Source organism: Trachemys scripta, chromosome 1 (genome assembly GCF_013100865.1).
Source record: "Trachemys scripta elegans isolate TJP31775 chromosome 1, CAS_Tse_1.0, whole genome shotgun sequence".
Taxonomy (NCBI): Eukaryota; Metazoa; Chordata; order Testudines; family Emydidae; genus Trachemys; species Trachemys scripta.
This window is the reverse complement of record NC_048298.1, coordinates 144,533,906-144,556,373: the sequence shown is the minus strand read 5'-3', so window position 1 is coordinate 144,556,373 and position 22,468 is coordinate 144,533,906. Positions and strand designations below refer to the sequence as shown.

Sequence of the window (22,468 nt, the reverse complement as noted above, 5' to 3'; positions counted from 1 at the left end):
ATCTAATCTAGGACCAAACACACTAAAATGTTTTAGCCATAATCATCTGGCTATTGCATGGTGTCACTACAGGGTATAGTTATCGCAGTTTGGATACCTTGTGCATTTCTATGTCTTAACGTGTTTGGCTTTCTTTTGATGTGTATGTAAGCTTAACTCTGAACTTCCTGATTTTGGAATAATTACAACATCCCCATAATGTTTCTTATCTTTATGTTCCCAATATGTACTCTCAACCTTAATGTAGGATTTCTATCTGGAAATGTACATTAGTATTCAATGTTTCATTAACTGTATATACATATGAATGTCACTAGCACACATGAAGATGGAGCCTGAGCTCAGTTGCTTTAATAAAAGTGGGTGTGAGGGGAAAACACCTTCCTATGCCAGATATTTCCCCATCAATGAACAGATTTCCACACTGTAGAGCCACTACCAAACCTGCAGATTACAAACCCTTCCTTCTCATCCCCCAGGCTAACTACAGCTGATTAATTTTGCATTCCCAAACTAATTAATTTCCGGTCCAACCTCACCAGCCATAAAGAAAATTTAAATCCCAGTCTCCTCAGTACAAGCTCCATTCTCTCCACATGCCAAACCACTGAACTAGAGAGCCCCTCCCCAGCCCTTGTGTTTTAGTAACAGTCAGACCTGCATCATCTATTATATATCCAGCCCTTCGGACACATGGAGTAAGAGAATAAGGACCTGTCTACACTGGCAAGTTTGTGTGCAGTAAAGCAGCTTTCTGCGCTGTAAGTCCCGAGGTGTACACACTGCCAAGCCACTTAGTGTGCAGCGCTAAAAAAAAAAAAAAAAAAAAACCACGCCCCAAGAGGCGTAGAACTTTCTGCTCCAGGGCTACAGCACTGCGGTACCAGTATAGATACCGTGGCAATTACAGCGCTGCGATTGGCCTCTGGGAGGTGTCCCACAATGCCTGTTCTCACCTCTCTGGTCATCGGTTTGAATTCTACTGCCCTACCCTCAGGTGACCGTCATCTCCACCCCGTAAATCTTTTAGAAATTTGAAAGTTCCTTTCCTGTTTGCTCGGTGATGTGTGCAGTGGTCTGAGCGCATCTTTCCAGGTAGCCAGTCCTGCATCTGCACCAGGCAATCCCTCACTTGGAGCAATGCCAAGCTGCTGGACCTCCTCAGAATTTGGGGAGAGGAGGATGTCCAGTCCCAGCTCCTCTCCAGCCGTTGGAATTATGATACCTACGGACAGATTTCATGATGCATGACAGAAAGGGGCCATGACTGGGACACGTTGCAGTACAGAATCGAAGTGAAGGCGCTGCGGAACGCCTACCACAAGGTGCGGGAGGTAAACTGCTGCTCTGGTGCTGTGTCCAGGAGCTGCTGGTTCTACAAAGAGCTGGATGCAATACTCGGCGGCGACCCCACCTCCACTACAAAGATCACTGTGGATACTTCGATGGCTCACGTGCCACTTAAGAGTGGACCAAGCCAGGAGGAGGAAATCTTGGCTGATGATGTGGAGAGGGAGGGGGACCCAGAGGCAGAGGATGACTCGGAGGCCAGAGATGCATGCAGTCAGGAGCTCTTTTCTACCCCGGAGGAGGCTAGCCAGTCACAACAGTCAGATCTTGGCGAAATGCAAACAGGAGAGGAGGCCCCTGGTAAGCGGAACTAATTTTGGAAATTGCTAAAGCGAGTTGTTAGGGGCAGGAGGGTTGCAGAAACAGGCTAGTCTGCGCTGCGGAACAGGCTGCTGATTGACTCCCTGACGTCACAGCAAACTCCAGGAAACTCTCGTGGAGATACTGGACAATCCGCTACCACAGGTTCTTCGGCAGAGCTGCTGTGTTTCTTGCCCCATTAAGGGTAACTTTCCCAAGCCACAGCGCCATCACGGGGGTGGGGCAGGGACCAATGCTGCACACAGGCAAGCCGCATAGGTACCAGGGCAGAAGCTGCAGGCTTCGAGAAGACCCTCCCTTGATTCCCTGCTCACCATCAACAGCGAGATATCTTCCATGATGATCACATCCCGTGGAAAGTGTGGGGACAGGAATGATTATCAACCCCCGCCCCCCCAGTGCTGGCTCTCCCCAAAAGCCACGTGCCCAGTGTACAGTAGGGCCCGGGAAGAGTGATTTACCCTGCCCTTGTGGCTACTCACCATTTTGGGGGTCTTGTGGCTCATGTGTGCTTGCCTGGGATCAGCGAGTTAGTGACAGGTGTGTGAATACTGGCTGTGTTTTAAATCACTGAATCAGTGTTGTGTGTGTTGCAAACAATACCGCTTCTGTAAAATGCTGCATTTAAACTTCACAGAGATGAGCTTGGGAGCCCAGCCTCCCTCTCAGTTATAGGCGGCTGAATGTCTGCGCAGAATTAGAAAGCAGCCAAGAAGAACTAAGGAGGACTTTCTGCGTGAAGTTATGATGCACTCCACCGCCGAAAGACAGGAACTGAAGAAGAGGCGGGACAATGAGAAGAGGGACCAAAAGGAGAACGCGGCATGCCCGAATGAAGCCATGGAGCAGCACCCACCCTCCCCTGCAGCTGCTGCCACAAAACTCTTTCCCATGAGCCCCCCAGACACTGCCAACACACTCATCAACCTCCTGGCTGCAGTCTATATCCGCGACATTCCATGCCTCTTCCTCCCCCCCGCACAGTCCTGTGGACTCCTGCTACCCACTGCATTCAATGCCCATCCTTCTGCAGTTTGGCCTTGCTGAAGTACAGTACCCCTTGCATCATACTCCAAAGGAGAAGGTTGGATATGATTCTTGGACATACACAAATATTTTGCCATCCTGGGATGACGACTCCTAGGACCTTCCCTTCCTCATCCCCCTCCCTGCTGATGGTTTTTTTTTGGTTTAACTCTCTCCTCCAGTTGTCTTTTAATAAAAGAATTGTGTTGGTTTGAAAGCAATCTTTATTCTATTAACTGAAAACAAAAAGAGCACTGCAAAGCAACAAACAAATTATGTTAAACCCGCTTATTGCATCATGTGCACCAATCACCTCCTAGCATTACAAGCACTGCACTCCCGAGCATAGCAACAAATATTAGTGGCTTTCAGTTTCAAATTGCTGCCTCAAGGCATCCTTATGGCCCCAGGTTGTGCCCCTCTGATAGCCCTGGTCTCTGGCTGTTCAAACTCAGCCTCCAGACACTGAGCTCTGCAGTCCAGCCCTGAGTGAAGCCTTCACCCTTCCCTTCACAAATATTATGAAGCGTACAGCACATGGTTATAAGCATAGGAATATTGTCATCGGCCAGGTCCAGCTTCCCAAAGAGGCAGCGCCAGCAGGCTTTTAAACAGCCAAATGCACACTCAGCAGTCATTCTGCACTTGCTCAGCCTGTTGTTGAACGGCTCCTTGCTGCTGTCAAGTTGCCCTGTGTATGGCTTCATAAGCCACGGCATTAAGGGGTAGGCAGGGTCTCTCAGGATCACAATGGGCATTTCTACTTCCCCTACGGTGATCTTCTGGTCCAGGCAGAAAGTCCCTGTTTGCAGCTTCCTGAACAGGCCAGTGTTCCGAAAGATGCATGTGTCATGCACTTTTCCGGACCAGCCTGCGTTAATGTTCATGAAACGCCCACGGTGATCCACAAGCGCCTGGAGAACCATTGAGAAATACCCCTTGCGATTAATGTACTTGGTGGCTAGATGGTCTGGTGCCAGAATTGGAATGTGCATGCCATCTATCGCCCTTCCACAGTTAGGGAAGCCCATTTATGCAAAGCCAGCCACAATGTCAAGCAGGTTGCCAAAAATCACGGTCTTTTGGAGCACGATGTGAAAAAAATGGCCCTGCACACTTTCATCAACACAAGTCCAGTGGTCAACTTTCCCACTCCGAACTGGTTAGCGACCGATCGATAGCAGTCTGAAGTAGCCAGCTTTCACAGTGCAATCGCCACGTGCTTCTCCAATGACAGGGCAGCTCTCATTCTTGTGTTCTTTTTGCTGCAGGGCTGGGGAGAGCTCACCACACAGTCCCCTGAATGTGGCTTTCCTCATCCGAAAGTTCTGCAGCCACTTCCCATCATCCCTGACATGCATAACTATGTGATCCCACCAGTCAGTGCTTGTTTCCCGAGCCCAAAAGTGGAGTTCCAATGTGGTCAGCACCTCCGTGAATGCCACAAACAAGCTCATGTCGTAGCTTACTACACATGGAGAGATCAATGTCGCACTCCTCTTCCTTTGTAGTTTAAGGAATAACTCCACTGCCACTTGTGATGTGTTGGTCAGAGCGAGCAGCATACTGGTCAACAGTTCGGGATCCATTCCTGCAGCCCGAAGAGGCAGGGCGCACAGTACACAAACCGTTGAAAGATGGCGCCAAATGCGAAGGGAAGCACAGGGATTTCTGGGATGTGACGCAATGCATCACGGGTCATTGGGACAGGACCCAAGATGCCCCGCGACCCCCTCCACCTTCCCACAAGTCTTAGCGGCAGAAGAGAAAGATGTACTCTGTAGGATACCTGCCCAGAGTGCACTGTTCCGAATACCGCTGCAAGTTCCGCAAGTGTGAACACACTATTGCGCAGGCAGCTGACAGTGTGAACACACAACAGTGGTTTCCCTTCAGTGCTCTGAGCGGCACTGTAACTTTGCCAGTGTAGATGTGCCCTAAGAACACAGGTATTTAAGCACAACAGAGTTCCAAGCTAACTGTGGTTGAGAAGCAAAGCCTCAACAAACTACCTCCATGGATTGAGGTTTTAAGACACACAAATTGGAATAAGAGACTCCTGAGGATTACATCTAGCTCTTTCTCTGTCAAGCCAGTAGCAAGAATGTTCTATTTTGTACATTTACTAGTCCACTGTCCAGTTTAAAACCTGCCATGTCAAGCTTCTGATCTGGGCACAGGCCATCATATTAAACTAATTTTTAGAGGCAGTGATTGAGTTTGTTTACTGCTCTTTGGCAATAAAAGGAATGCACGCTTTTGAAAAGTTGTTCCAGCCACCATGGTCTTTCTTCCACACAGGCAACATCTGCTACCAATATGCAAACTTTTGAGGGTTCATATATGTATATGTTCTGCAACTTTTTGTTCCACTGCAGCCTCCAACTCAGCCAAGAGTGGCTAAAGCAATTGTCCAAGGCAAGACTGTCTAATCTGCCCTTCAGAAGAGTATTCTTTTTCCAAGAAAGCGTTGAGGAATGTCCAACAATCAGCCCTCAAAGATTCCACAGATCCCATCTCTCTCTCTTACATACACACAAATCTATCAAATACAGCAGTTCTCAGTTCCGTAGGCACAGATTTGGAGAATAGCACATATTACCCAGAAAAAAGATGATAGGTTCAATTTAGTAGGAGTGCCCTCGGTATTACACTTGTTAAACTATGCCAGGGTGGCCAAACCGTGGCTCGAGAGCCATATGCAGCTCTTTTACAGTTTAAGTGCAGCCCACAGATTCCCCTCCCACCGCCCCCATTCTCCACCTATCAGACTGTGTGTGGCAGGGGGCCGGGGGGGGGAAAAACGCTCAGGACTTCTGCCCTGTAGTGGGATGGTGGGGCTAGAGTAGGATGATCAGATGTCCCAATAAAATCGGGACTGTCCTGATATTTAACCCTTTGTCCCACGTCCCGATCAATGTATGATCAGGACGCCATTTGTCCCGATATTCAGGTAAGGAGGCAAGCGGGAGGGAGGCGCTGACCCTGTGGGTGCTCCGGAGCACCCACGGGGAAAAATTGCACCCAAACTCCCCCCATCTCACCTCCTTTTCTCCCCTTCCCCCAGCGTGCAATGTTCCTGCTCCTCCCCCACTCCAGCGCTTCCCGCCACCAAACCGTGCTTTCCAGGAGGGAAGGGGTACACGGCGCATTCATGGGAGGAGGCGGAGAAGAGGCAGGGCAGGGGCAGAGACTTGGGAGAAGGGGGTGGAATGAGGGCGGGGCAAGGACGGAAAGAGGCGGGGGGTGGGCAAGCACTCACCCGGGAGAGGGGAAGTCAGCGCCGTAAGGGTGAGTGGCGGGTGGGGAGGCGAGCGGTGGGTGGGGGACTGAGAAGGGATGCAGCAAGCCAGCGGATGAGGAAGGGCGCGGTCGGGGGGCCGAGTGGGGAGGGAGCGGGACCGGGGGCAGAGTGGGGGCGGAGCCCGGGAGGNGGGGCCGAGTGGGGAGGGAGCGGGACCGGGGGCAGAGTGGGGGCGGAGCCCGGGAGGAGCAGGGGTGGACTGTGAGCGTGGCCAATGTGTCCCAATATTTTAGTGTGGTGATCTGGTCATCCTAGGCTAGAGGCTTCTGCCAAAGGCTACTGGTGCTTGCTGAGAGAGTGGAGCGATACAATGTAAAGGTTCCCCCCACCCCAGCAGCTTGAGTCATGCCCCTCCCCCCCCCTTACTCTCAGCAGCCCCTCCTTGCCATTCCCAGGTGTTAGCTCCCAGCGGAGCTAAAGCAGCAGCCCCTCCCTGCAGTTCCCAGCTGTTTGCTGCTGCCTTGCCTGGCTGGCGTGCCCCCCAGGGCTGAAGCCCCAAAACCCCACTCCATGCAGGGCTGAAGCCCCAAGCCCCAGCAGGTGCCTCCCATGGGGATGATCAAGTTCAATTCTGGAATCAGATATGGAACTTACAGACACTGATATACATGTGCATGTGTACACACACACTTTCCCCAAAATAAAAGCCATGGCACCGCAAGAGCAGCAGTGGTGCTTGATGCCCTAACATCTTGGGTGGCCAGTGTGATTTAGCCTTCAGCTTTATATATCGAACTGGTGTGTACATCCAATAAGTCTAGCAAAATTGCACACCTTGTTCAGCTGACAGTGTGCTTGGTGCTGTACAACATAAAGGAAAGACTTGGGTCCCATCCTAGGGAACCTACAATCTAAATGATTGTTGCTTATTCTTAAAATCTTTGTATAAACCTACCACTACTTCTACCTAGCCAGGAAATATTAGGCCTTTGCAAACTGGACATATATACTGCTGCTACACATCTTGCCTAACCCATTAGCTAGGAGCCAATAAAGAGGAGGATCATAATACTGTGCTCACTTCAAGTGAGCAATCCTGCTGAAGTCAGGAGCCTTTCCTGAATGAATAGGGAAAACAATTTATTTTCTCTTAATTGCTTAAAGGAAGTTGAAAAGTTAGAAGCTATAACTTAGGAACATTACTGCACTGCATCACTGTTATTGAAGAAGTAACAACTGCCCATATTTAAGTGCATCACACAACTACCCATGCTGATTTATAAAGAAAAGATGAGATCACTTAACTGTTACAACTGCTAATATCTTAAAGAGTTTGACCCACAGAAACTAGCACTCTGGCCCAAATTCTGACTTTTAAGCCCAGTGAAACTCCAGTAAAGTCCATGGAAATGCACAAGCTGTAACGCAGCAAAGAATTTGGTCCGATGTACTACCTTGCATTTTACAATTATAACATTAGCAGTGGTATTAGTTAACTGGCCTCCCCTGAAAACACACAAAAAGAGGATTGTAATACCTCTCTCTCAAAACATACTAGCCCTACCATTTACCTAATCCCTATCCATAGAATTCTCTCTTCATTGCCCTCACAATACGCTGCACGCCTTCCCAAGCCAGACATTACCAGATGTGTAAAAGGCTCAGGAATGGCACTCTGGTAGACAGAAGAACAATGCAAAAAGTTACATTTCTGGTTTCTCACTCAGAAGAGTTAAAACAAAATGCTTTAAATGAGTGCAAGATTCCTTATATAGATATATCCTTCTGTCCCCCTTTTTGGTGTGCTTGCCTGTCTCTGCCTATTCAGTGCCATTCAGGTTTGCTGATGCCATTACTGGTAACAACCGCGTTGCAAGGCCTGAGAAAGAGCATGTACGTGAGCCCTGGCAAAGCGGTCCATGAGAGTGATGTCATCATGCTATGACAGGAAACCAGAAGTACAACCACCAACAATGAAAATGACTATACACAAAGTGCTGCCAAATGCACAAACTAAGCAAACTGGAAAAAAAAACAAGACAGACAGCTTAGGTTGGGGGAAATAAATCTGAGGTGTTACTTCTTGTTACAAATAGGTGTCCAACTTTAAGATGAAAATTTGATTTTCAAATTGACCATTTCTCTTTAACTTGCACCTTTTGCTTATTTGGTCTTAGAAGTCTTGTATCTGGACCATGCCAACAATATTCACACTTATCCTGTCCCTACATACCATTTCTAGATGCTCCTAAGGTCCAGCAACACTGGCCTCAAGATGCTGTACCTGGGCTCTGAGGGCCACGAGCTGCTTGCATTAGTGCAGATATACACCACTTGACCAAAAAGCAAGTGCTCTGTGCAATATAAGACCACCTGAAAAGAGCTCTGTAGTTTGAAAGCTCGTCTCTTTCACCCACAGAAGTTGGTTAAATAAAAAGATATTACCTCACCCACCTTATCCCTCTGATATCGTGGGACCAAAACAGCTGCAATACTTGGAACAATACACTGAGTGGCACCTATCCTGATTAATCCACTGCTTGCCTTCTCCCTCCATAGTTAGGGTGCATTTAAACTGAGTACAGATGGATTAACTGTGTGTGTTTTCTTATTATTAATACTGAGGTTTAGATAGACTAAGTAATTAAATTTAGAGATCTAACTTCCCTTAACGCCTAACTCTCACTGAGTCCCAACTTCCCTGTGCTCATTCTGTCTACTGCCTCCTCACTTGGTGCGGGGCCTCTCTCACTGCTTGAGAAGGGCCCTCCACACAGCCTAGCTTTGTAAATAGAGCTATCTAGAACAAAGCTCAATGGCCTTTGCCATCCCCATCCTCTCCCACTTGCTTATCTACTAATGATCAGGACAGTTTCCTCATGTCAAAAAATACTTTTAATGAAGAACTTTTCCCTATTTCCCCTGGTTAATTGTTTGCTACTGGAACCCAACCTGGGACCACAAATACTTTGATACAAGAAATGTCACTAACACCTTCAAATTAGGACTTCAAACTTCTTCCTATGCACAAAGCAAAATAAATTATAATGATAGCAATTCAAGTTACAATATTATGTCTATGTATACCAATGAAAAGCAAAAAGCAACAGAGAGTCCTGTGGCACCTTTAAGACTAACAGATGTATTGGAGCATAAGCTTTCGTGGGTGAATGCCCACTTCGTCGGATGCATGCCACAGGACTCTCTGTTGCTTTTTACAGATCCAGATTAACACGGCTACCCCTCTGATAAATGAAAAGCAAGTCACCAAAGAACCTGCAATCAGAAAGAGCAGAAATACAAGAATATTTTTAAAGAACAATCTAGGTTTCATATAAATCTCACCTTAAATCTTTTGTCCTGAAGAACTTTCTTAATGGCCACAAGCTCTCCTGAATCACAGAGTTTGGCTTGATACACAACACCAAAAGATCCGTTTCCAATCACTTTGGTGTCTGTATAGCTAACTTCTTGTGGTCGATCCGGACCCTGTCCAGGAGTTGCCACCACCGTAGTCACTTTGCTGCCATCTTTATCTCCTGGAAAAGCAGAGAACATTGAGTTAAGAAACGTGCATGAGTGAGAGTAGACAGACAGACTATCACTGAAGATAGTTCAAAACTGAGTAAAGTTACTCTATCTTAACATGACAGGGAAGGGAAAGGAAACCATGCAAAGAAAAATGTAATATACTGTTTGGCACATATTTAGTGAGATAGAAAATGGTACACTGGTACATCTAACTTCTTCCATGCAATACAGTTTGTTATTTATATTGCTAAAACAAACATCAATCCACTTCCCAATATTTTAACTATTGCAACCAAATTGCCAATTTAACCAGTAGAGCAAGAACTCTTTCCTTCAAACATATATATCTAGCTACAAACAACAACAACTTTGGAAGTGCTTGTCACAACTCCTCAGTTAAGACTGCAATCCGCAATCCATTAAGAGCCTAAAACCTTGTCTATACTGGGGAGTTCAGCCCTCAGTACCCAGACACCAGTTTAGCTGCACCAGTGTAACCCCACTACCATAGACAGACTGCACCATTGCTGCTTAACTCGATTTGAAACCAGATCAAGCTGCATCTATACAAACTAAAGTTTATAACAACTTGACCTACCTACACTAGGCATTTGCACTGCTTCACTTACACTGGTGGCTAGCTACTAATGAGCATAACCGAGATAAATTCCCAATGCAAACAAAGCCTTATTTGACAAAATGCTCCCTCTCACCCCCACACTTTTAATAGTAACAAGCTAGCCCTATACATTTTGTAGTCATTTTAGTTTAAGAAAAATAATTTTATGGAGTTTCAAAAGTTTAGGATAAATGTTTAAAGTGATTCATTTTTCAAATCCACAAGATGTGTTATGATTCTTTGATTCCCTTCCCTCAGGGACTGCACCATTTCTAAAATCTACAAATTTACATACTCATGCATAACATATGTATTAGAAAAATGTTTTTTAAATAGTAAAGTTACTCAGTGTTCACAGTTATTGGATTACTGTCAGCAAAGCTGTGTGTAAAAGTTTACACATTGTTTTACGCTCTTTAAACGTTCAGCTCTAAAATCAAATGCATAAACACGTAACTGTCTCAGTTGAGTCAGTTTCTTTAAAGTCCCAGAAGACATGGAAGTGGTGAATAAGCCTTTATCCCTACCCTTAGCTCCCTGTGTTCTGGAAAGCTGCTAATTCTCCAGGGTCCCTGAGCTACCTGGTTATCCCCTTCAGTTCTTGCTACCTTACAAAAGCTCCTAACTCTGCAGGATACCTAACTCCCCTTCTTTATAAGGTAGTGAGAGCTAAGAGGGAGGGACAATCTAGTAGATCAAGGACCCAAGCAGTAAGCATGACCTTTTTAAAATGTGAGTTTGAAAAGTCCATTCACCTGTGGAAGTAACAATCTCTTCCAGGCAAATACCACCAATTTCTGCAGAATCTAGCTTTCCTTTTTCACTGCTACTACTGAGAATCCTGTGACCAGCAGCAGTCAAACATACAGAATCAGGTCAATGTCACTGTCTTGAGAATGAATGTTATTTCTCCCTTTCAGCAGTCAGAAGGGGCAGGAACACACATGAGGTTTCAAAATGATTAGCTCACCTACTAGCCAAAGGCTAGAAGAGATGGAACCACTAAGCAAAGTCTTCAGACAGCACTTGTGTTCCCTCTAAGCTGCATGGTCGCACAGCTCCCAGCAGTTAATCAAGTGGCACGCACTTCATTAGCAGAGCCGCGCACATCCAAACAGTGTGCGTTCAGGTGCCCCTCCCGCCACGGCTTTGCAGCCACGTTGCTCCTGCCCTCTGCCTTGGAGTCTTGGCAAACGGTTTCCAGACACTCCTGCTTGCTGTGCAGAGTTTGGGGGGAGGGGGATGACTGATGTCAGGGTGTCCCCCTCCCCGCCCACGTTCCCCATCTCTGCAGAGCCAGGAAAGGAGGAAAGGGCTCAGGAGCAGGAGATCAGATGCAGTCTGAACAAGCCTTCCAGCAGTGAGTGAGTGCCTTAACGAGACAGCGCAGAGTCTCAGACTTCCCCAGCAGCCAGCACGCACACGCGCACACACACCTCTCTAAACACACACACACACACACACACACACTTGTGTTGTTGCTGTTGTTACTTCTTGGTACTTCCTGCAATGCACATATAGTCTCTGTAATTTTATTGTTTCAAAGTTTGTTATTTTAGTTTTTTGACTGGTCTATGCATTTCATAATTTTTATTTCTCTCTTATGCTTAAATTTAATTCTTTGAGTAATGATTACTAAAGTGCCTAACCTGTCCTGGCTGGAATAATTATTCCTATGGTAACTTTTTAAAAATATATATTACAACCAGGTTTTTGGTTTCTACTGGTGATACACATCCGCACATTACCTCGATATTGGTGCACATAACAAAATTCATTTTGTAGATAGATGGAGAAAATTGGAGGGAACATTGGACAGCACCCTGGTATGAATTCCAGTTTTCTCCTTTTCCCAACAGCTGAAGGGGAGTTGGGGAGCACCTTGATTTCTCACTTGGGCATCACTCCTGGAAAGTGGAACCACTGATTTAGTTTAAGCTTGCAACTATTAGATGTATGGTACATTTTTCAAATTCATGAAGGATGGGTGGATGTCAGGGTTTATTTTTAAAAAAAGAACCCACCAACACAAATGTGGTAGGCACTTCACTAGAGATACTTGGAAGACAGGCCCCTACCCTAAGGAGCTTACAAGAAGTAGGGGAGGAACTAGAAGTTAGAATACATTTGGAAAAAGAAAATAGATAAAAGGGTGCAGGGAGTGAGAAAAGAGGAAACAGATGGAGAATAAGGACTTGTCTACATGGGGGTATCAATCAGATTGCTTTGATGTGCCTTATTTAACGTGCAATACACAAGCTGCACTAATAGCGTGTACCTGGGATGGCTGTGCTCTTTCAATTCGCATCCGAATTGCACAGCGGTGGCTTGAGACATACTAAATGCATGGCATTCTCTGGGGATATCCTATGGTCCTTTGCTTCACTGCTTAGCAGTTTGCATTCAGAGATTTTTTTTCCACTGGGTATTGTGGGATTCGTAGCAGACACCAGGTGGGTTCAGATTTTTTTTTTAAAATCCCATCTTTCCACCATCTCCAACCCATACTTCCTTTCTAATTGCGCTAGTGCCATTTTTGAATTGCTATAAGCAGTATGGACCAACAATGCTCCAATGGTCCAACAATGGACCACTGTGCTGGCAACTGCAACCTTCTGAGAGATATGTGCTGAACTAACCCTGGACTTGCAGTGGCAGCCAGGGCCGGCTTTAGGCCAATTCCGCCAATTCCCCCAAATCGGGCCCCGCGCTTAAGAGGGCCCCGCGCCCAGTGGCAGGGTCGCCCAGAGTGGGGGGGCAAGTGGCAGAGAATCCCTTCCCTGGCTAGAGGCACCTTTTTAATTTTTACTCACCCGGCGGCGCTCCAGGTCTTTGGCAGCGGGTCCTTCACTCGCTCCGGGTCTTTGGCGGCGGGTCTTTCAGTGCCGCTGAAGACCCGGAGCGAGTGAAGGACCCACCGCCAAAGACTAGGAGCGTGGCCGGTGAGTACAAGCCCCACATGTTTTTTTTAACGTGTTTTTGTTTTTGGTTTTTTTTTAGTCATCCCTGTCGGGGCCCCGTCGAAACTGTTCGAATCAGGCCCCGCACTTCCTAAAGCCGGCCCTGGTGGCAGCATACCAATGTGTGGTGCCCCATGCTCGTGAAGAAGGGGGTTGCCAGTGCCAGCTAGAAGCTGGCCACCCCTGAATTTTAGTAGTCTGCAATAAGCCAAGTCATTTGAGGCCATCACAACTATACATACAAAATGATGGGGTCTAAATTAGCTGTGACCACTCAAGAAAGAGATATTGGAGTCATTGTGGATAGTTTTCTGAAAACATCCACTCTATGTGCAGCAGCAGTCAAAAAAAGCCAACAAAATGTTGGGAATCATTAAGAAAGGGATAGATAAGAAGACCGAAAATATCACATTGCTTCTATATAAATCCATGGTACGCCCACATCTTGAATACTGCGTGCGGATGTGGTCGCCCCATCTCAAAAAAGATATTGGAATTGGAAAAGGTTCAGAAAAGGACAACAAAAAGGATTAGGAGAATGGAACAACTACCATATGAGGATAGAATAATAAAACTGGGACTTTTCAGCTTGGAAAAAAGATGACTAAGGGGGGATATGATAGAGATCTATAAAATCATGGCTGGTGTGGAGAAAGTAAACAAGAAAGTGTTATTTACTCCTTATAACACATGAGCTAGTGGCCACCAAATGAAATTAATAGGCAGCAGGTTTAAAAACAAACAAAAAGGAAGTATTTTTTCACACAATGCAGTCAACTTGTGGAACTCCTTGCCAGAGGATGCTATGAAGGCCGAGACTATAACAGGGTTCAAAAAAGAATTAGATAAATTCATGGAGGATAGGTCCACCAATGGCTATTAATCAGGATGGGCAGGGATGGTGTCCCTAGCCTCTGTTTCCAAGAAGCTAGGAATGGGCAACAGGGGATAGATCACTTGATGATTACCTGTTCTGTTCATTCCGTCTGGGGCATCTGGCTTTGGCCACTGTCGGAAGACAAGATACTGAGCTAGATGGACCTTTGGTCTGACCCAGCATGGCAGTTCTTATGTCATATAGGTGTGTGATGCTACTATGGTTCTGGTACTGTTGCACTGGGTTATAAAGTTTGGTAATGCTCAAAGTATTGACGGCTTTGCACACATGGGATTCCCAAATTGTATTGGGGCAACTAATGGGATGTGTGTGTCTATTTCCCCCTCCTCCCACATGTTCTGGATATTAAAAAGGCTATTTGCTTAGCCGGAGTTCAATTTTATCATTGAGGGATTTGTGCAGTCTCATATAGTTACAATAAAGATGGGCCATACTGCCACCAGCACTTCAGTGTACTAGAAACCAGCCTCTTTCACATTATTGTGGACTCTTTGCCTGGGTGTGAGAGATGCTTTGAAGATTGCTTGGTTTCTGGAGTTTTGGTCCTTTCTTTAGATTTTCAGAAGAAATAATTTAAGTATTTTAGTTCTCTTATAGGCAGGGCTCAGAATTTATAAACAGAAGGGGGTATTTCTCCACAGTGCTCAAAGAGCTGGTTGATTGCTGCAGCAGGTTTCTAAACCTAAATCAGGATCCCCTAGAAGGGTCCATGATGCTAGGATCTTTCAGAAAATTCAGCTTCCCTTGGAAGCCTGGTCCAGAGCTTAACTACCCTTACAGCTGCAAAGTTTTCCTTAATGTTACTAAATCTCCCTTGCTGCATATTAAGCCCCTTATTTCTTGTCCTATCTTCAGTGCACCTGGAGAACAACTGATCACCATCCTCTTTATAAGAAGTCCTTAATATATTTGAATGTTCTTAATCAGGTCCCTCCTCAGTCATCTTTTCTCAAGACTAAACATACCCTGTTTTTTTAACCTTTCCTCATAGGTCAGGTTTTCTAAACCATTTATCACTTTTGTTGCTTTTCTCTGGCCTCTCTCCAGTTAGTTCCCATCTTAAGTGTGGCACCCAGAGTTGGACACAGTACTCCACCGGAGGTCTCTCCAGTGCCAAGTGGAGCTGGACAATTACTACCCAGGTCCTACATAAGACACTCCTGTTAGTACACTCCAGAATGATATTGGCATTTTTCGCTTATGGGTAGAGGAAGTAGAACATAGTGGCAAGTTCTACTTGTGCATAGGTTTTTGTAAATCCTTACAAATTATTTAAAATTTATGGATTTTCTGTATAAACTGCACTGACTCCTCTTTATGAAGATTTAATCATAAAAACTGTTAAAATTCAATTACATAGCAACCAGAAATAAACCTTTAATTACAACAATCATGAAACAGAAATTCAAATTGATACAGTGCAGGGTAGAACATAACAAGGGGACGAGGAATTCAAGTCACAGACAAGTACACCTCTACCCCGATATAACGCGACCCAATATAACACGAATTCGGATATAACACGGTAAAGCAGTGCTCGGGGGGGGGCGCGCAGGGCTGCGCACTCCAGTGGATCAAAGCAAGTTCGATATAACGCGGTTTCACCTATAACGCGGTAAGATTTTTTGGCTCCCGAGAATAGCGTTTTATCGGGGTAGAGGTGTATATGTCTTGCTTCTACTACTTCTTGTTCTTTGGCTGTCTGGGTTGAACGGGCTAGACTCAAAGTTATCAGGGGCAATCAATGACTCAAGAGAGCTAGGCTGTTTCACTGGCCTGAGAGTCTGTAAAGGGAATGGCCTCTGAGAGCATGGCTACAGGAAGCAGATGTTCTGTATTGTCCCAAAGCTGCAGAAGACAGCTAGGCCCCGGTTTACAGCACTGCATTGCCTGCTGTCCTTAGCCACTATGATGCGGTCTTTGGCCATCCCAACGATCTCTCTGGACAGCTCCATTTCTTTTCCCCTCTCCATTCTCAAGTACAGCCTTGATCTTTCTGCTGTTTTGGGGGACTCTGCAATGAGGTCTGTGAACATTTCATCCCAAGTTCTCTATTCCTTCCCCCTTCAGATTGGTCATCCACTCAGCTGTTGGTAAAGGCCCTGTCTTTGAGGGTTCAGCTGCTGACGGGGCCGTGGCTGTGAGAGTAAGGAAAAACTCAAGCGGTTATTGTTCATATTCCAGAGGGGCTATGAAGGCATTTTTTATATACCTTTCTGACTTTTCTTCCCAGTCTTGGGGGAATCTCAAAGTTGGAAAGTAGTGTACACATGAGGACGACTGTATTGGAATTTTTTATCTGTGAAGTATATGCTGTTTGGTTTGCTATTGTGCCTTGGAGGCTGGGAATTACCTTCCTGGTTTGGTTTTGCAGTTTTGCTGTGCCTTGTAAGTGCTTGCATGGTCTCAGAGAGGTAAGTGGGAGGCATTCAGAGGTGAACTAGATAGTAATCCCCTCCTCAATCCCCTTTAGGCTGTCCTGATTCTCAGTGTTACACTGATACAGGTGACTGGAGACAGAGAATAGCCTTATTCAATAAAGCAAAGGACAGACCAGCAAAATACCCTGAAATGATTCACCAAGCAGGAGTGGAAGGGCATCATGAACTATACCAGGGAAATGATCATAAAGCTATCCCACATAATGTCCAGACCACACTGAACAATTCTTCGTTATCTCCCCTGAAGATTGGTGAAAGTGCAAAGAAAAACAGTGTTCTTCTTCAGACAATCAGCACATTTGCCTTCTCTATGTAAGCTTGCGAAAAAGCCATTAAGACCTTTGTTATCCCTAAGCTAAAACACTTTTCCTGGAAGAATGCGTGTTACAGGGCGTTATACCTCAGCCAGGAGCTGTAGTCTTAATACCTTAATGGACATGCAATGTCCATGTCTACCTCATGTAAAGTGACAATACTATCCAAAACTTCTTTTCCTGTAACCAGTGGCGCAAACTGTTGTCAATTTTGCACGTTTTCATTATTCGAATCTGCCGTGGGAGGGAGTGCAGCCTGCAGACCGCATACTGCCGGCTGCCATTGTGAGCTGGCAAATGGGGTTTGGGGAGGGCATTCATTGGGCAGGACAGATGCAGGAAATGAAAAGAATAGGTAGTAGATGGGGACGTGCCTTCTGTGGTATGAGCTTGAACACAGTTGATTGTTGGGGCTTTAGAACAAGACACAAGCTGACTGCCCAGCTGGAGCAGGTGCCATTTTGAAAACATGTACTGGAGACAAAGTGTGGGCCCAAGGAGGTGGGGATTGGAGACTCGATGGCTTCTAGCACACATCCAACAAAAATATCTGTGGCCATAGAGCACCAGGAACTGAAGCTAGCATGGCAGTATAGCATAATACGTTTTAAACATAGATATTTACATGCTGAGGTTGCATCCTATACTGGCCTAGGTTTCTGGCAGGGAATCAGGCTCACTGCCTACTTGGCCATCAGGGTCCTGAGCCCCAAAGAGATCCTGGCTTTCCAGGGACAGCTCATCACTGTTCATCGTCTGAGGACTCCTGGTGCTCATCCTTGAGGTATCGAGGAGGGCAGCAGAATGGGCAGCAGGGTCCACAACCTTGTAGGGTTCAGTAGTGGTGTAACTGATCAAAATCCTGTGTAGCTCCTCAAAAACACACAAATCACATTTCCACTGCTGTACCTTTTCCTGGCATCCTTGGTTTTAATGTACAGTACATTCTCCTCAGCTATTTGCTTTATTATCCAGTTGTGAGCCCTCATGGACCTCTACTTAGCAGTGTCCACAAAAAGCTTTATTCCATTAGTTGGTCACAAGAGCTTCCTGCACAGATGCTTCTTCCCCAGTGGTAATGAGATCCAGGATTCCAGCATGGCTCCAAGAGGCTGCTGGAGGCATGTTGTAAGGCTTCTGGAGTACTATTGCAGCAATGCTGATATACTCAAATCCAGGAGCAAATAGGCCAATTTTGGCACCATGCCAGTTTTTAAATGGGGGAGGAGGGATCCAGTCAATGTGACACAGGTAAACAAACATGTCAGAAACGGTTGCCCGCATAGCTGTGTGGGATAGCAAGTGGAGGACTGCTAAAGTAGGGCACAGCAGTACTGTGTGAATACAAACAATATACCAAACTAACTTAATTATCAAATTTAGTTCACTTTGAAAGAGGACTCCAGAATTCATAATAAATGCAGAGTCAGTGAGCTATAATGAACTGTGTCATAGTGCACTTAATCTGGTTTAAAAAAACCCATGTACCCAAGCCCTAGGAGATGCCCCATAATCTATTATATGAAAAGGAAAAGGAAAAAGAAAAAGCAGCAGGTGGAAGGGGGGCACAAGTACTTTTCACCCCTGGCTAGTAGGCTGAAGTCCTCAGATTATCTAGTAAATTTTTCAAACTTTGCTATTAAAATTTTGGAGTAGAAGAGAACTGGTTTATAGACAAGCCAGTTAAACTCTGAAGCACTTAAATTTTAGAAGTTGAAAGCAAAGTGAGCAGGATTTAAAGAAAGCTGCCAGGAGACCTGTCCAAATGCCTCTTCTCAGAGCTGGAGCTCGCTCTGCCAGCAGAAACTCTCCTGGGGCACTCCTTCACCAGGTACCTGGGCAAAAAAAGCTGGATTTAAAGAGTATTACCCACGGGTCCTTGGCTACCTGGCTAACCTCCCACAGAGCTGATAGGTACTAGAACCTATTCAGCTCCTTGAAATTCTCCTTGGACTACAAGAAAACTAACTCATAATTGTATCCTTGAGTGCTTAAAAATGTAAGCACTAAAGTAGTTAGCTAGCTCAGCTAAGAGCTATTGCGCCTCTACCAGCTTATATTTTAAGGAGATCCAAGGAAGCCTAGACTCCTTTTTCCTTGTATTTCTTTTTATAAAAACCTAGGAATTTCCTCCACAAAAACTCTGTAAATCCCTAGTTAAAGTAGCTCCACTGGTTAATCTACAAATGCATAGTAAGAACTTTACAGTTACAAGCACTAAGGATTAGTAAGTATGGACATGACCAGTACAAGTAATTATAAACATTCCACTACACTTCCAGTTCATCAGTGTTACCTACCTTTAAAAATTCACCTTACACATTTCACAACCTTGACTCTGACCATAATACATATTTACAAACTCAATATATACACACATTATTTATTTATACTGATAGCACCAAGAGTCCACAATGCATTAGCCACTGTATTCATCATATACTTTCCATAGCTAAATACATACATATTTAGTTGAACAGTACATGCAGAACCATACAATAGTGGTATGGGTGTCCTAGTCTTAGTTAGGGCCTAAGCAGCAAGATTTGACTGTTTGCACTTGACAGCTAATCAGCCTTTACCTAAAATATCTGGGAAATATTGGTTTTAAACCCAGCATAGATGGGAAGCTACTAAGTAGGGAATGGCTTTTAAAAGTACTAATTCTTCTCAGAAGGCTTCACCACTATGTGCGAGTTGTGACTTGTAGTAGTGAAAGCCACAAGCATTATACCAAACTTAGACTTAATGAGAAATTAAGTACTTTATTCTATACTTCTCTTAGGCACTTATGTCAGCAAAGCTTTTGTTGGTCAGGAGTGTGGAAAAAAACAACTCTGACTGACAAATTTTGCCAACATAAGTGCTCGTAAGCACAGCGCTATGTTGGCGAGAGACATTCTCCCGCCGACATAATAAAACCACCTCAAAGAGTGGCAGTAGCTATGTTGGCAGTAGAGCTCTCTCCCGACTCCATAACATGGCTACATGAGCACTCTTACAGCGGCACAGCTGTGTTGCTGTAAGCTTGTACATGTAGACATGGCCTCAGTGTTCTACTCATTGGTCCCTGGAAAGCATTTGTCCTAGAAGCACCCAATACATCTTGAGGCCTTTGAATGCAAAATGCCTATAAGAGAACTAAAATACTTAAATTATTTCTTCTGAAAAAAATCTAAAGAAAGGATCAAACCTCCAAATACCAAGCAATCTTCAAAGCACCTCTCACGCCCAGGGAAAGAGTCCACAACAATGTGAAAGAGGTTGGTTTCTAGTAGACTGAAGTGCTAATGGCAGAATGGCCCATCTTTATTGTAGCTATGTGAGACTGCACAACTTCCTCAATCATAAAAATCGAACTCCAGCTAAGCAAATAGACTTTTTAATATCCAGAACATGTGCATGGATGGGAAACTGGTACTGCTCTATGTTAATACTACTTTTCACTTCTTCTGCACTTTTCACCTTAAGCCCTCAAAGGACTTTTCAGTGATGTTGTAAGGTTTAGTATCTGTGAAGTATCACACAAAGTCTACTGATGCAGAGGTTATTCCAAGAGTCAAATGCAGAACTGGAAATAGAATCTAGAAGTCCTAACTGCCAACTGCTCTGATCTTTACTCCTTGCTCCCTACATTTCAGTCACTAACATTAATGTCCCCTGCTTTCAAGGTTCTGACTGCAGGTATCTTCTTCAGGTATCTCCTCCTGGAAAAAGAGAGCACACTATACTAACAAGCTATAGCTCTATTAAATGCTATTTTAATCCATAAATCCATTTTGCAGTGTGTCCTGATGACAACTTGAGACTTATTTTACCATTTAATCTCTACCAAAGTTCTCCATCAAGACCCTTTCAAGCTGAATATTACCCCAACTTCATACATACATAAAAGCTAATGTATTTGAGTGCCCGCTCTGTTACACAACCCATGTAAATTGAGATAGCCAAATATCGACAGTTACTCCCAGTGAAACTTTTCTGAGTTTTAGGAACAAAAGACAAGCTTCTAAGAAACTTATTGTGACGGGTTGGATCACAGAAACCCCTCTGGGAACTGCCAACTGATGTGCCAAGATTACTTCTGCCCCTACTTTCCCTGCCAACTCGGGATCCCAGCACCCTGTCTTGCTGAGCCAGACATGCCCGTCTGCTCCAACACAGACCCAGAGTCTGAATTACTTGCCCCAAAGCTGCAGACTTAACTGAAAGCAGCTGACAGAAGTGTTCTTGTCTTTAACACTCAGATGCCCAACTCCCAATGGGGTCTAATCCCAAATAAATCCGTTTTACCCTTTATAAAGCTTTGCCCCCCCCAGGTATTAATACATACTCTGGGTTAATTAATAAGTAAAAAGTGATTTTATTAAATACAGAAAGTAGGATTTAAGTGGGTCCAAGTAGTAACAGACAGAACAAAGTGAATTACCCAGCAGAATAAAATAAAACATGCAAATCTAAACCTAATACAGTAATACAACTGAATACAGGTAAAATCTCACCCTTAGAGATGTTTCAATAAGTTTCTTTTCTCAGACTGGACACCTTCCTAATCTGGGCACAAACCTTTCCCCTGGTACAGCTCTTGTTCCAGCTCAGGTGGTAAGACATAAGACATAGGAACGGCTGTACCAGGTCAGACCAAAGTATCCTGTCTACCAACAGTGGCCAATGCCAGGTGCCCCAGAAGGAGTGGGCCTAATAGGCAATGATCAAGTGATCTCTCTCCTGCCATCCATCTCCATCCTCTGACAAACAGAGGCTAGGGACACCATTCCTTGCCCATCCTGACTAATAGCCATTAATGGATTTAACCACCATGAATTTATCCAGTTCTCTTTTAAACGCTGTTATAGTCCTAGCCTTCACAACCTCCTCAGGTAAGGAGTTCCACAAGTTGACTGTGCGCTGCATGAAGAAGAACTTCCTTGTATTTGTTTTAAACCTGCTGCCTATTAATTTCATTTAGTGACCCCTAGTTCTTGTATTATGGGAATAAGTAAATAACTTTTCCTTATCCACTTTCTCCACATCAGTCATGATTTTATATACCTCTATCATATCCCCCCTTAGTCTCCTCTTTTCCAAGCTGAAGAGTCCTAGCCTCTTTAATCTCTCCTCATATGGGACCCATTCCAAACCCCTAATCATTTTAGTTGCCCTTTTCTCAACCTTTTCTAGTGCCAGTATATCTTTTTTGAGATGAGACTACCACATCTGTACGCAGTATTCGAGATGTGGGTGTACCATCAATTCATATAAGGGCAATAATATATTCTCTGTCTTATTCTCTAGCCCCTTTTTAATGATTCCTAACATCCTGTTTGCTTTTTTGACCACCTCTGCACACTGTGTGGACATCTTCAGAGAACTATCCACGATGACTCCAAGATCTTTTTCCTGATTTGTTGTAGCTAAATTAGCCCCCATCATATTGTATGTATAGTTGGGGTTATTTTTTCCAATATGCATTACTTTATATTTATCCACATTACATTTCATTTGCCATTTTGTTGCCCAATCACTTAGTTTTGTGAGATCTTTTTGAAGTTTGTCACAGTCTGCTTTGGTCTTAACTATCTTGAGCAGTTTAGTATCGTCTGCAAACTTTGCCACCTCACTGTTTACCCCTTTCTCCAGATCATTTATGAATAAGTTGAATAGGATTGGTCCGAGGACTGACCCTTGGGGAACGCCACTAGTTACCCTTCTCCATTTTGAGAATTTACCATTAATTCCTACCCTTTCTTCCCTGTCTATTAAC

General features: G+C 44.8%; 1 protein-coding gene across 4 annotated transcripts in view; it reads right to left on the bottom strand.

Moving 5' to 3' along the window:
- The window catches only part of GSK3B (glycogen synthase kinase 3 beta), a 228,490-nt gene that overhangs the window by 142,630 nt on the left and 63,392 nt on the right, over positions 1-22,468 (bottom strand). For all 4 annotated transcript variants that reach the window (XM_034788614.1, XM_034788631.1, XM_034788605.1 and 1 more), the window contains exon 2: positions 9,287-9,480. In XM_034788614.1, the coding sequence (XP_034644505.1) occupies positions 9,287-9,480 (194 nt within the window). The remainder of the gene's footprint in view (positions 1-9,286; positions 9,481-22,468) is intronic.